Source organism: Vicia villosa, unplaced genomic scaffold (genome assembly GCF_029867415.1).
Source record: "Vicia villosa cultivar HV-30 ecotype Madison, WI unplaced genomic scaffold, Vvil1.0 ctg.000436F_1_1, whole genome shotgun sequence".
Lineage (NCBI taxonomy): Eukaryota > Viridiplantae > Streptophyta > Magnoliopsida > Fabales > Fabaceae > Vicia > Vicia villosa.
The window spans coordinates 31,489-45,097 of NW_026705207.1; the positions used below are offsets into that span (position 1 = coordinate 31,489).

Consider the following 13,609-nt stretch of genomic DNA (forward strand, 5'->3'; position numbering starts at 1 on the left):
AATGGAGTTTGGAAATGACATTGTAGCAAAAGAGCTCAAATGAAGGTTTTTGTGAGTTTAAAGCAAATGAAAAAGGAGTAGGGAAGGATATGGCGCTTGCATATGAATAAAACGCGTCTATAGATGCATCTCTGGAAAATTCAAAGAATTTTTAATCAAGGGTTTTTATGGAGATGCTTCTCCAAATTAACCCTCATATGCATACAGAGATGCATCTCACGATTAAGTATTGACAAAATAAAGGCGGCTCATCAATTCGCGCTAAGGAGTGTGTAAAAAATGTGTGTTCGGAGAGACATCTTTAAATTTTATGAGCAGTTGTGACTTTTCACCGTGGTGGGGGATCGCCTTAGACTCTAAGGGTAGAAAGAGTATTTCCCCAAGTATCACTACTATCTTAAATTAAAAGTTGTTTTAATAATTCCACAAATCTCATAACTTTTGTTAGCTTTTAGCTTTTGTAAGAAATTTAAATTACTTTTCTACCATTGGTTAAACAAATAGTTTTTTCTAAATGAGACCGACTATTTTGTTGGCTTTTTTAAGCAATTAAAACTACACTTAAATTGTAAGCCAGTGAAATTACTTTTAAACTAGATTAACTATTTTTTTAATGGTGTGAAAATAATTATTTTGCTTATACTAAATTAGAGAGAGTAAGTCAGAAGATGTTTTGATTTTGGCCTTGACATGATTGTATGATTAAATGCTTGTTTCGTTAAGCTTCCCTTCCATCCAGTTAACCAACATCTGAAGTGCAACTTTTGGTTGATCCATAGGGACCATATGTCCAGCTCCATTCACCTATTCCACAACACATAAATATAACTAATCAAAATTGAAATCAACAATGTCACACTCAAGAAAACTACACTTATAGTTCTTATTACTAACCTTTAGAAAAGAAAGAGGTCCATAGCTTTTCAACAATCCCGCTTCTACACCATCAACCAAAAATTGAACTGTTTTCGATGTCACAAACTGGTTTCGACCTGACCACTCCATGGCATGAACCCAATTTGAATTCCCTGCCCGAACGATAATGAGTAAATCACCGATTTTTTTGCAACTGTAAAGATTTTGGTTTCGACTCACTCACCAAGCCAATTGCAAATGAGATCAAATTCTCCGGCATATATAAGAACCTTGATCCCATCCTCAAGAAGTGCTGGAATATCTACTTCAAGGTTTCTCATCCAATCTTGATGCATAGCATTATATACTACTTTGCTGCATATATCAAACTTTAACTCCCCAACGCCTAATGCGTCTCTAACTGTCTTCTCGTTTAGAAGTGTCTTGACGTTTGAGAAGTTGTAACACAACGATCCCTCGCACGTCTTTCTGATGTCAAAGAACTGTCGTTTAAGATATATCATTTAATTAAACTCTAACAGAAATATTATGTAAATAAAATATAAAATAAGTTTTGTTCAGTCTTGGTTACTGACATTAATGTTGCCAACAATGAATAGGATACCATTGACTATGTCTTCACAACGATCAAAGGCTAACAAGCAACTTTCTCTATCTCCACTCTCTGACAAATCAAACAGAAGTCAACAAACATCACAACGAGAAACAATATAGAGATGTAACTAACAGATTTGTTCAAATTAACATTGGCAACCACTAATAGTAGAAAATAACAGTTTGTTCAAATTCAACTATAATGTTGTAGCACCGTTGTAGCCGCTATTTGATAACACTTTGTACTAAATAGTGTACGACAAAACAATTTTTTCAAATACTACTATGCTATAGCTGCTATTTGACAATGATAGTAAAAAGGTGTTAATAAGAGTGTAAAAGAGATCTTGTACCGCATATTTTTGTGGCATCCTCACAAAGCGGGAGCAACTTGTTGATATTGTCTTGATCTTCCTTTGTAATCAATTTCATATCAAATGCATACTGCGTATATGCTGAGTACTGAATTATCGGGTTGGTCATTCCATTCCCAATAGCAAAACCCTATTATTGTATTGGGATCAAGTCAAACAAAACATGTAAGACAACACAACTAACAATCCTTTCAAAATCATAAACAAGGGTTTAAATTGAATTGGCTCCACAATGCGGGGCACATTATGAACCTTCATTTTGCCAAGAATCATAGTCACATGCAGCCTTAGAGTGCCTACATGCCAGTGTTGTATAATGTCTTATGTGTCCGTGCTTCACAGGCCATAATCAAGTCAGTGTTGTATAATGCGTTATGTTTATGATTCCGTGCTTCACAGACCTTAATGAAGGCTGCAACAGAGACTTCAAAATATATATGCAGTTGATTTTTATTAAAAACATGTTCATAAATTCATGATATAAAAATTAACAGAAAATAGTGCAAGACCTTGAGGTTTATAATAATTCCTTTGTTGTCTTTATTTCCTTGGTGAACTCGGGATGCAAGAGCTGGAACATAGTGTCCAGCATACGATTCTCCAGTGATATAAAAGTCGTTCTTAACGAGCTCAGGATGGTCACTGAAAAATTGCTGTGATTAAAGAAAAACGTTATTTATACACAACATGATGTGCTTCCTCTGGCTGCAATTCTTCTAGATTTATAACTGAGAAAATGTTACTATACATACCTGCAAGAAGTCGTACAAATCATTGCTAACACCGCTTTCATCATGAGGAATATCACTATCATCAGATGTGTAGCTGAACCCTGTCCCAATGGGTTGGTCAACAAAAAGAATATTTGATACCTACAAAATGAGAAACCATAAATGTTTGCGGTATTAACCGCATTTGTGACTGCAATCGCAATTTCAAAACATTGTGATAAACTCAATCAAACACATTTCATATGAATAGACTTTTATTACCTTATCCCATCCGTATTCATTCCATATAATAGACAGGTTATTGGCGAGTTGAAAAGGACCATTCTCATAAAATATAGCTAGCTCACTGCTGCAACCTGGACCTCCAGCCAACCATATTACAACTGGGTCATCATTAGTACTATTTCGCGATTTAAAGAAAAAATAGAACATCCTACAATTCAATAAAGAAACAAAAAATCTAAGTTGCAGAAGGTATCACTTAAGTTAATACAACTGCAATATTGTGGATGCGAAAGTGTCTGCAAACGCATCAACCCGCAGTTGCATATATACTTGCGTTGTGATTGTAAATCACAGAAAAATCTATGTCACAGCGCAGATACAATATTCTTATTAGTTTAATTACCTTGCGGCTTTGGAACGAGGAAGCGAATAGTATCCTACATGGTGGTGACCAAGATTTTCACCGAAAAAGGAGAGCTTCTTCTCTACAATCTTTCCCGAGACGAAATCAAAAGAATGATCATGTATTATATTAACCGGATCGTTTGGAAATAAGTTAAGGCTTCTTATGAGTTTTTCTGCTCGTTGGTTTGGTGGAAAGGTTGTTGTTGATAGAATGCGTTGAAGATGTGAAATGCGAGAAATTAAATACGAGGAAGAAAATAAAATGAACAACAACAAAAGAGACATGGAGGTTTTGGAGAATTCCATGATGTTATTTGGTTTTCTTTGTTAAAAAAGTGAGGCAATGGTGAAGTTTGTATAGCATTGGTTATGCAAAGTAGCTCTTAGATAGTATTGAAAAGTTTAAGGAATAAGTTAATTTGGTTTTATAATTATATACTTTGATCAATAATATTTAAAGTTAATTTAATATTCATCACTAAGAAAACCTCTAAACTCAAAGGCTAAAAAACTATTACAATAATTGCAATGCATTAAACATTTACAGCATGAATTTTGCTGGAAAAGCTTCATTCTACTTGGGAAAGAAGCACAAGATGAAAAACATTGAATGACATAAATCAGTAAAAAATAAGGGAAATAAATATATGAGAGAAACTAAATAGAGATAAATGAAGCATTCCATCAACATATGGAAAAGAATCAATAAAAGAAAGGAAAATAGTATCTTAGGAAAATCTCTGGGACAATTTGAGTGAATCAGCCTGAAAATTTAAAGAGAAATAAGAAGAATTATGAATCGTATCAAAACATGTTAATTATAGAGATTTACTTCATCTTTCATATGATCTTCACACCATCATAATCAGTGTCAGAATAAATTATTTATAGTAAATATATTATAAGTATTAAATTTATATACATACACACTACTCCCCATCTGAAAATGACTCTTAGTCCAGTACTTGGGAAACAACTCGACACAATGTCCCTCTACTCTATCCTTAACAACACAAATCGTGGCATGAGGTTCGGGGCCAATGAGGATTACCAGAAAGAATCGGTCTTCATAAGGTTGTTGCTTAGGAAGAGACCTAAAGCCACGCATAGTCAGTTCCAAAGAAATTAACCTTTTACTATGCTCTCGAGTCACTGGACTACAACAAAATTTAAAGAGATGAAAGAAAAAGATTACAAAAGGCTTTCCTTTCAGGTACTCGTACCAATACTGATAAACCTTCACGTATGTCCAGCTTGTAGGGTGAAATTGCGAAGGAGACATCGCTAGGAGCTTTAGAACTTCTATCTTAAAAGCTATGAAAGGTAGACGAAGAGAAAGTGAAATCATAAAAGGTAATGGCACAAATGTCATACTTACTGCATATCGTTTCATACTCTGTGGGAGTCAATACTTCCCAATAGGAAGATGGACTAACTTCGACAAAAGCGCATCATCAAATTGCACGCTTTTGTGAAAACGAAAATGATAGAAAAATAAATAGAATATGGAACACTCTTCTTGGATTTGTGAGCATTCTTCTGTAATTTTTTACCCATATTACACTAATTTTTTCAGATGCAGGAAAGTGAAAAACCAAGGAAGAAGAAAATTGCTAAACTGGAAAAATAACCCAAAGAAAGCAACATTGACTCTTTGAGGACTATATTCTAGTTTGCCAAAGGAAAGATATTGTATCAAATGTGTCAAATCACTCGCATGCAACACTCAAGTGTTTCATTTTTCAAGATTCGTAATGATTTTTCGAAAAGTTGTTTGAAGTATGGAGCATTAAATGCATGAATTCCCAAAGGACTAAAACATTTCTTTTGCTCTTCCAAACATAAAGGTGATAATGGCCAGCAACAAAGAAGTTGAAGTAACAAACTCATTCCTAGTCGTGCATAGATTCAGGCTTAGGGGACAATTGTTCTAGGCCGCTCATATCGACTCCGACCGACCATTCATAGGAAATAGTATTCCTTGTAGAACATTCTTGGTACACAAGAGTTATCCACATGACGATAACAAAGATCTCAACTGCAAGTGCATCCAATGGCTCTCCACTATTCACTCCTAACTAGTAGCGAGTTTGTTATTTCCTCTCTACTATATATAGAGAAGGCACTGAATTTAGGTAACAAGTTTCAAATTCAATTTCACTTCCGTTACTAACTTAAGTGTTAGAGTGCCAATCTTGCAGGCCAACCCCTTTGTACTACATCTGAAACTTTGAGTTAAGTGCCAAATTGTAGTTAAGTGCCAAATTGTAGTTATTTTGTGTATGTAAATAGTGGCACTTATCGACGCTTTTTGTTAATACCGTTTGAATAATTCTCCGTTTTTGTGTAATTACGTTTACTTTACGAATACTTGTATTTTCATAAACTTTTATATCGTTTGATAGTTTTGTTGTACTTTTGTAGGTATTCTTGCGTTTTCGGAGCCTTGAGGAATAAAGTGTCGAAGACACGGCTGCGAGAGCAAGAGGAAATAATTATGCTGTTCTGGTGCAGGGCGCTTCGCGCGCTAGGGCGGTTTGTTACATAAGTGAGAGTGCGCTACGCGCGCTAGATGGGCGTGTCGCGCGCTGTGCGTAAATCAGTTTTGTATAAATAGCTTAGAACAGATTTTTCTAGGTTTTTTATCACCTCTTCTTGACAAGTTGAGCTCTGATCCTTTTTTGGTAGTTTAGAGGTTTAGGAAACACCATTGGCTGCGACGTCATTGTGGTGTCGTTTTCTTTACCTCCACGTTTCACTTGGGAGGACGGCACGCTAGACCCTTCACGCGAAATTTGAAAGGAGAATGCGCCCGTGGCGGGATGAATTTTGTTTCAGTTCTTCCTACGATATCACACTAACTTTTTAATTATCCTACGAGTAGGAAAGGGGAAAAAGATCTCAAATAAACCCTAGGAGTTTGCTAAGTGTGGGGATTCACCTAGACTAGAAATTCTGGAGTCCGGGAGGTCGGTTATACATAGGGAAGAGTTTAAGCACCCTACATATCCGTAGTACTCTACGGGAACCTTCTCTGTGTTTGTGTTTGTTGCTTATTATTGGGAAAGTTTCTCCCTTGTGTTAGGAGAAGGAATTGAATTGATTTAAACGAAAGACAGACAAATTGACTATTTTTGTTTTTTTATTAACTCGCTGAGATTCCTTGTGAACCTCATGCCTACATATCCCTAATGGAAGTCAGATCTTTTTGTAGTTTGGAGAACTAATTAGGGAAATTAATGATTTTTGGTGCCTTGCTTGAAGCTCAAGGTTGAAGCTTGGATTAAATCTCTGTTTATAGTAAAGAGACATGAAATCATTTCTACAGAGAGGTATTTCTACTATTCCACCACAAACATTTTTAAAGTGACAGAAAAGCTAAAAAAAAGTTTCATTAAGAGAGGGAGCCTACTTGGTTGATCAAGTATGACAGCCACATGCCTCTTGAATGAAAGATTCTCGACCAAATTAGGGAAAGTTGTACAAGTTTGGGATGTAGCCAGAGCATGCCTTTCACGAGTCCTAAATGGGATAATATTTGAAATAATTGTTTGTTTGAAATGATTGTTTGTTTGTGGTGAGAGAGGAGAAATACCTACCTATGAAGATGAGCTATGTCTATCTATTGTTTGAAAGATTTGATTTTTAGCTGGCTTGAATGAGGCCCAAGCTTGAGGCTTTTTGATTGGTTGATTATTTTATTGACTCTGGGAGATAACTCTACTGAGGATTGACTTGAACTAAGAAGTCTTTATGTTCTGTACAAAGTCCAGAATTGAGGCTGACTCTTTATTGAGAAATATTTTTTTTACTGACTGAGACTGGTGAGATTGTCTTTTGAAAGAATGAATGGAGGCTGACCCTTTCCAGGGGTTTTACTCTGCTGGAGAGTTTATCTTTTGAAAGCTTAATTTTTGGAAGCTAACCCTTTCTAGGGAATTTGGATTTAAAGGAGTGATTTTGGAGGCTGACCTTTTCCAGGGTTTTTTTTAAAATGAAGAAATGAATGGAGGCTGACCCTTTCCAGGGGTTTTTGACAGAAAGATTACTAGTTGAGACTTCTTGTTTAAAGCCCAAGATTAAGGCTGACACTGACTAAGGATAAACAAATATGGATCCTAGACTCTGCTAAAGGGAAATTATGGAAGATAAGGGTGACAGAGACTGTCCATGTCTCTCATTCCAAGAGGTGTACTCAATATGAGATTGAGACATTCTTAGCTTCTTTAAAGTCTGGTTTGAAGAATGGAAGAAACTCACCAGGATAGGCTAAAAGGTGACTAAAGACCTGTTCCTATGTTTATAAGAAACCTGATGGGTCCTTGTATACAAGCTCAAGAGTAAGTTGGGAATGCTTTTAAGAAGCCTGTGGGTCCTTGTACAAAGCCTAAGAGGAGGCTAATCGAGGGTCATCGAGGGTCCTTGTTATAGCACAAGAGAAAGCTATGTGGTTTTTGAACTTATTTTGGCTCTAAGCAAATGGGTAAGAGGTTTCACTGGGAATAATTCCTCTTGGGTGGATGTGTCCTAGTTTGGGTTCTAAGGCTTTTTCAAGATGTTTCACCGGAAATAATTCATCTTGAGGGTTTGAACTAAAGATCTCTAATTAGGAAAGAGCCTTCACCGGGAAGACATTCTCAATCCTAGGCCATAGTCCTAAGATTTACACTTTAATTGTCCTAAGATTTACACTCAGACGTAGTTCTAAACAAATATATAGACAGTTTATATTTGACAGTAATTTAAAGAAAGACTGTAAATTGAAAGCTTGTAAAGCCTAACCTGGATGGAGTGGAGGCCTTTGAAGATGTATGTACAAAGCCTTACCAACAATTTTGTTGTTTTACTGATAACAGTTGAATATTTATGATAAAACAGTTAAAGGTTTTTTTGAAAACAGAAGAAGTGAAGATGGACATAGGTCACATAGGTATCTGAAGCGTTTCACCGGGAATAATGCCCTTCAAATACCAGAAGAATGTTTTGAAAACAGAAAGAAGATTTTGTAAATACAGTTTTGAAAACAAACTATGAAAAGAAAGAAAGTGTTGGGTCTTACACTCTAATAGAGGCCCAGTATTTATAATACTGGTTGACTGTTATGAAAGCAGTTGTTTTGAAAAGAATTAAAGGAATATTAAAAGAAATAAAAAGGGTTGGGACTTACACTCTATTAGAGGCCCAAAGAAATGATTTACTGTTTATGAAAAAACAGTTGAAGGATGATTGAAACGATACAAGGTTTTGTTGTTTGAACCTTAATCGTCTGTTTAATCGGAGATTTGAAAACAGTTTAAATTATTTGACAAAAGTCAACTTAATTAAGATAATGAATAAGTCTATACCTAATTAAGACCTAAATGATTAGAGTTTTATCAAAAATATTTACAAGAGATTAGATTTTGAAAATCAAGTGAAATTTATATTTTTAAAGTATTAAAACATAGTTAAAATATGTGATTTTAAACCTAATTAAAACATACTAAAATAATATATTTTTTTATGATTTTTTTGGAATATCCTCAAAATAGATATATTAAATGAGAAGTGTGTGAAAAATGAAGTAAAAATGATTTAATTTGATAGGTGAATTAATTGTGTGAAGTTGTGAAGAAAATAAAGGAAATTAGTGGTAAAAAAAATAGGTTTGTCTCCACCAAGGCTTGAACCCACGCCCTTATGGTCACACGTTCAAAATAATACCACTGGGCCAAGCCCCAGTTGGTTACTATAACACGCACGTAGTTGGTTTTGTTTCAAAATGAGTTAGAAATGTTTGAAAAAATAAAAGAATCAAAAAGTCTGGGGCGAGGGGGATTTGAACCCCAGACTAGAGGCATGAGGAGACTAAGAGCGCATGTGAGGTCACTAGGGCAAACGATGAATTCGTTTAGTAAACGGATTCAACTAAATATATTTTAAACTTAAACCCTGATATTCAAAAGAATGGCTCCATCACCATCTTCGTCTTCAACCTCTAGCTCAAACATTTTTGAATTTTCTGAACTCTCTCAATTCTCAACCATTTGCAAAGATGTAAACATCAAACTTGTTCTAAATTCTCTCACGGTTTCAAATATGTAACTAACATAAGCTATAATTAACTATAACTAACGAATTATATAAAAGACGTGAAGAACCCTAAGAATTTGAAAATGAAATTAAATGGCTATACTGTAAGATAAATAGATGATGATAGAGGGTTTTCAATCCTCTGATGATGCTGAATGAAATGGTGTTGAGATATATCAAGAAGAACACTTAAATATGAGTATTAGAGTTTGAAAAAATACCTCTGAAAAATGGAGGACTATGGCTATGGTGCTGAACTTTTTGCTATGGCTGAATGATCCTAAAAGCTTCCTGGGGATTCAATGATGCCAACTGAATGCTTATTGCACCTTGAATGCTTCAGAATTTCTCTACTCGAATCCCTCGATTTGAGCTTCAAGTGAACATGGAAGTGGATGATTCTGTACTTACAGATAGGCTGCAACCATCTGGATAGCTTCACTACACCCTAAGGAACATGTTTGGATGCTTGGATTTGCCTGACACCTTCTAAATTGCTCTATGGACCTCCAACTGAACTTGCTCCAAATTGAAAGTGAATATGATGTTCATGCACTTACAGAAGTGTTCTAGGTGCTTGGATCACTTCTAATGGACCCCCTTCGAAGGTTAGAACACTTAGTTTTAAAGGAAAAGCTCTGGTTTGAAGAACCCGAGTCTTCTTGCCAAAGAACCTTTGAAAATCCTAAGTGTGAAAGAAAGAAGGAGAAAGCAAGAATTGTAGTTGCTTTGGTGTGTCTGTCATACCCCAAAATTTGCCCATACTATTTCTCTTGTGCAAATTCAAATCAAGGTACAAAGCTCCAAGACACACTCTCCTAAACAAGGCTAAAAAATTAGGGTTTTGTTGTTCTGAAGGAAAATCAATGAACCAAGGGCTCCAAGGAATTCCACATGGTCTATGATACCCCACACTACGTCCATGACAAATTTCAGGTCTCTATTCAAAAGATTGATCATTCAATTGCTCAGAAAATCAACAGTCGACTGGGTTGACTTAAAAGTCAACTATGGTCAAGGTACAGTCAAGACTCCTGATTTTTTTTCAACATCCTCATATTGAAGTATCATTCACCATTTGATCAAGAATTGATCATGGTTCATCAAGGAAAGATCAGAAATCAACAATTCCAAAAGCTTCTAAATTAGGGTTTTCATAGGAGAAAGTCAACTAAACTTTGACCAGCCATAACTCCTACATGGAACATCAGAAATTTCCCATCCAAAGCTCAATTAGAAGGAAATTGAATTCTCTACAACTTTGTCTCTCACATGCCAAGTTTAAAAATGCTTCATTTGAGAGATATGACTTAAAACATTATAGGTCCTTTTTGAAAGTCAACCAAAAGCAGTTTTTTGTCAAAGCCAATATCATCAAGATAAAATCCTCAAATGGAAAAAAGCTTCCAAAGTGGCTTATAAAGGACATCTTGAGGTTTCCAAAAAGTCCTAGAACTCCTCCATATCTTAAAAATCGAGGGAGATATGCCTTGTCAAAGTCGGTCGATTTTAAGAGAAAAAATGTGAAACTAAAAGCCTCAAAACGAATTTCTTTGCAAAGAGGCCCAGCTTTTTATGTCCCAAGCTTGCTCTCCAAGTCATCAAGGATATCTAATCTTAATGCCACGAATTGATGATTTTTATTTGAATTTATATTGATTTTTTATTCATTTATAATGTGATATAAATCAAATAATTAAAGATAAAAATCAAATATTTGATTATAAAGAACATTCTAACCAAACCCAATCATCGATTAAACAACATATTTGATGGAAATTTGTGGAGATTGAGATTGGTAAGATAAAGAGCAAATTGGCCAAGTTTAGAAAGTATGAATTCAAAGATCCAATCAAACTTCAATCATGAAGATTATCAAGATTCAATCCTTAATTGTTAACCTAAAATCCATCCATTATATATACTGGACAAACCCTGATGAAGGGTAGTTGGAATTTTCGCAGAGAATAGCACTGAACAAGCTCTTAAAACTTCAAGAAGAAAGCAATTTAGTTTCTAAGCTGTGGTTCGATTCAGGCCAGGAAAAGTAGTCCAATTCATTCCTTGACGTTTTCTGGACGAGAGCACATCCATTCCAACGATCAGAAGTCCCAGAACCGCCACCATCCATTCACGGTTTGACCATATTTTACCAACTTCGATTACGTAAATTCATGCATTATTGACATAATTCGATTGTTTATTCATGTTCATAATCATGTTTGCGATGTGTGTGACTGGTTTAATTTGAGTTTTGGCGTAGAATCTGTGCTTCACCATTGAAGGGTTCAGAGTTTCCCGTTTTAGGGGTTTTGTTTGCAGGCCAAATTGGACGGAGCCAAGGTGTCTATCGTGTTCGGAGAATGATTCCGAGTCGATTCATGGCCTCACCTTGAGTTTATCATCGTTATCTTTTAGTATTGAAGATTGCAGAGTTTTAGTAATGGCCGCAAAACTGTCGCTATAGCCCTGTCTAAAGTGACAGACAAATGGAGAAGAAGATACCTGGGCGCGAGGGGTTTTTTCATTTAAATTTTTTTTAGTTTGTTTATTTTCATTATATAAAATTCGACTAATACTTATGTCAAATAACGTTCCCAGCGTGCATGGCAATTGGTAAGTGGCATTGACTAAGGGAGAGGGGGTTTGATTCCAGCCCTCCTCGTTTCCCTTTAATTGTTTTTTTGCTAGCAATATGATTGCGGATCCAGAGGAACAAGGCCACACGCTTGCAGGCTGTGCCAATCAATCATGGCCGTCCAAGCGTTGTGGAGAGTCAATCAAGCGACCCAGAAAGTACGCCCACCATACACCTTCAGGAGCGCATCATATACAAGCAGATCTGAGTCTTTTCAAATTTTTTTATTATTATTTATTATATAATCTTTTCATTCTTTTATCATTTGTTTTGCTTATTAATATTTATTATAAAAAAGTCTTTTAAAATATCCCTTTTCACAAATTTTGTTTTAATAATATTTATTTAATTTATTTATTTTAATAATAATTTATTTTAAATGTTTTAAATTAATTTGACTTGGTTAATTATTTTTATTAATTCATTGATCACAAATAAATATTAGGGTTAGGATATTTTAATCGAAATTATATCGATTTAATTAGTTAGGTTGAAAACCAATAATTAATTAATTCGATCTTATTTATTCTATTAACCATGGTTAACTTGTGCCCTAATCAGGGTTTACGCAGATCATGCCTACACTAAAAAAATGTTTCTTTGTGCTTTTCTTTTCAGGATTATTATCAGACATCTTCCGACTACGCGCCACGTCAAGCCATAAGCTAAGTCCTGATCTCTTTCTTATTTAAATTTTCTTTTACCTTTTATTTATTTTTAGGGTTTGATTCCCGCTGTCAATGAAATCCTTCTACACTTACGTCTTATTATCTTCTATCAATTCTCATATGATCAGAGTCAATGCTCAAGGCAAACCTTTGCCCGTCAACCTTCACCAATCAAAGCTAAGTGTCCTTTATCCTTTTTCTTTTATTATTATTTTTATTGATTAGGGTTAACCGTACTTGATTTCTGAACTGATAATGCACTCGTCTATGTTTTATTTTTCTTTTCCCTAATTTTCAGGGTTTGCCAACCGCCAAAACTCGGATAGTCGGTAACCCTAAAACCTTGATCGTATTTAATTATTACTTGTTCAGACCTATTTCTCTATTGATCCCGCTGGTTTCATTCTCCCTTCCCCCCGCTGGTTTCTTTTTCCTTTTCCCCGTTATTGCGTTAATTATGCTGTTAATATTGATTGTTGTGGTTAGTAATCCTAGGGAGTGATAACCCTGAAATTGAATATAGAATAATTAATTACAAGATAATTTTCTGAATCGAATCACGTGATTGTTGCACCCACGCACACTTTTTGGTAACTGTTGAAAGTATTTGTCGGTAAATATTTTCGGTAATATATCGTATCCACAGGGATTGGTTAATATCACTGCCGTTCTATAGTTGTTTATTTTGAGTTAAGAAATTTGGTTTGGTTTGTTTTATACTAATAATAATATCAAAAGCGAATAATAAAATAAAAGCAAGTAAAGGACTTTGTGTTAACAATTAAAGAAAGATGTTGAGTCTTTAGGGTTCATCAACCTAATCCTATACAATTATCAATTAATTCTCAATAGAACAATCCTTTGAATCATTATCTTCACTTATCCTCAAATAAGATTCCATGTCTGCAAATCAAATTAGATAACTTTTACCGGTATGAGATTCGATCTCTCCAAATCACAATAACGATAATAGTAATTAAGAACGATAATTATGAAAACCCAATTACAATTCCATCTCTGCAAATT

General features: G+C 35.0%; 1 protein-coding gene across 1 annotated transcript; it reads right to left on the reverse strand.

The window, feature by feature from the left end:
• Positions 1 to 230: 230 nt before the first annotated feature.
• On the reverse strand, positions 231 to 3,761 carry LOC131628235 (serine carboxypeptidase-like). The gene is made up of 9 exons (XM_058899096.1): positions 3,204 to 3,761; positions 2,837 to 3,008; positions 2,597 to 2,716; positions 2,354 to 2,497; positions 1,824 to 1,974; positions 1,452 to 1,540; positions 1,100 to 1,358; positions 895 to 1,028; positions 231 to 804 (listed from the first exon to the last, which is right to left on the reverse strand). Exons 1-9 carry the CDS (start codon positions 3,509 to 3,511, stop codon positions 703 to 705), a joined length of 1,479 nt encoding a protein of 492 aa, XP_058755079.1. The 5' UTR covers positions 3,512 to 3,761; the 3' UTR covers positions 231 to 702.
• Between the last annotated feature and the right edge of the window lie 9,848 nt (positions 3,762 to 13,609).

Bases quoted from the DNA above. Each gene is read 5' to 3' on its own strand.
- LOC131628235 (XM_058899096.1), bottom strand. From the start codon at position 3,511: ATGGAATTCTCCAAAACCTCCATGTCTCTTTTGTTGTTGTTCATTTTA. The intron at 2,717-2,836 runs GTAATAAAAGTC...CTCATTTTGTAG, and splicing joins ATGAATACGGATGGGATAAG to GTATCAAATATTCTTTTTGT. The intron at 1,541-1,823 runs GTACAAGATCTC...TTGATTTGTCAG, and splicing joins GGATGCCACAAAAATATGCG to AGAGTGGAGATAGAGAAAGT.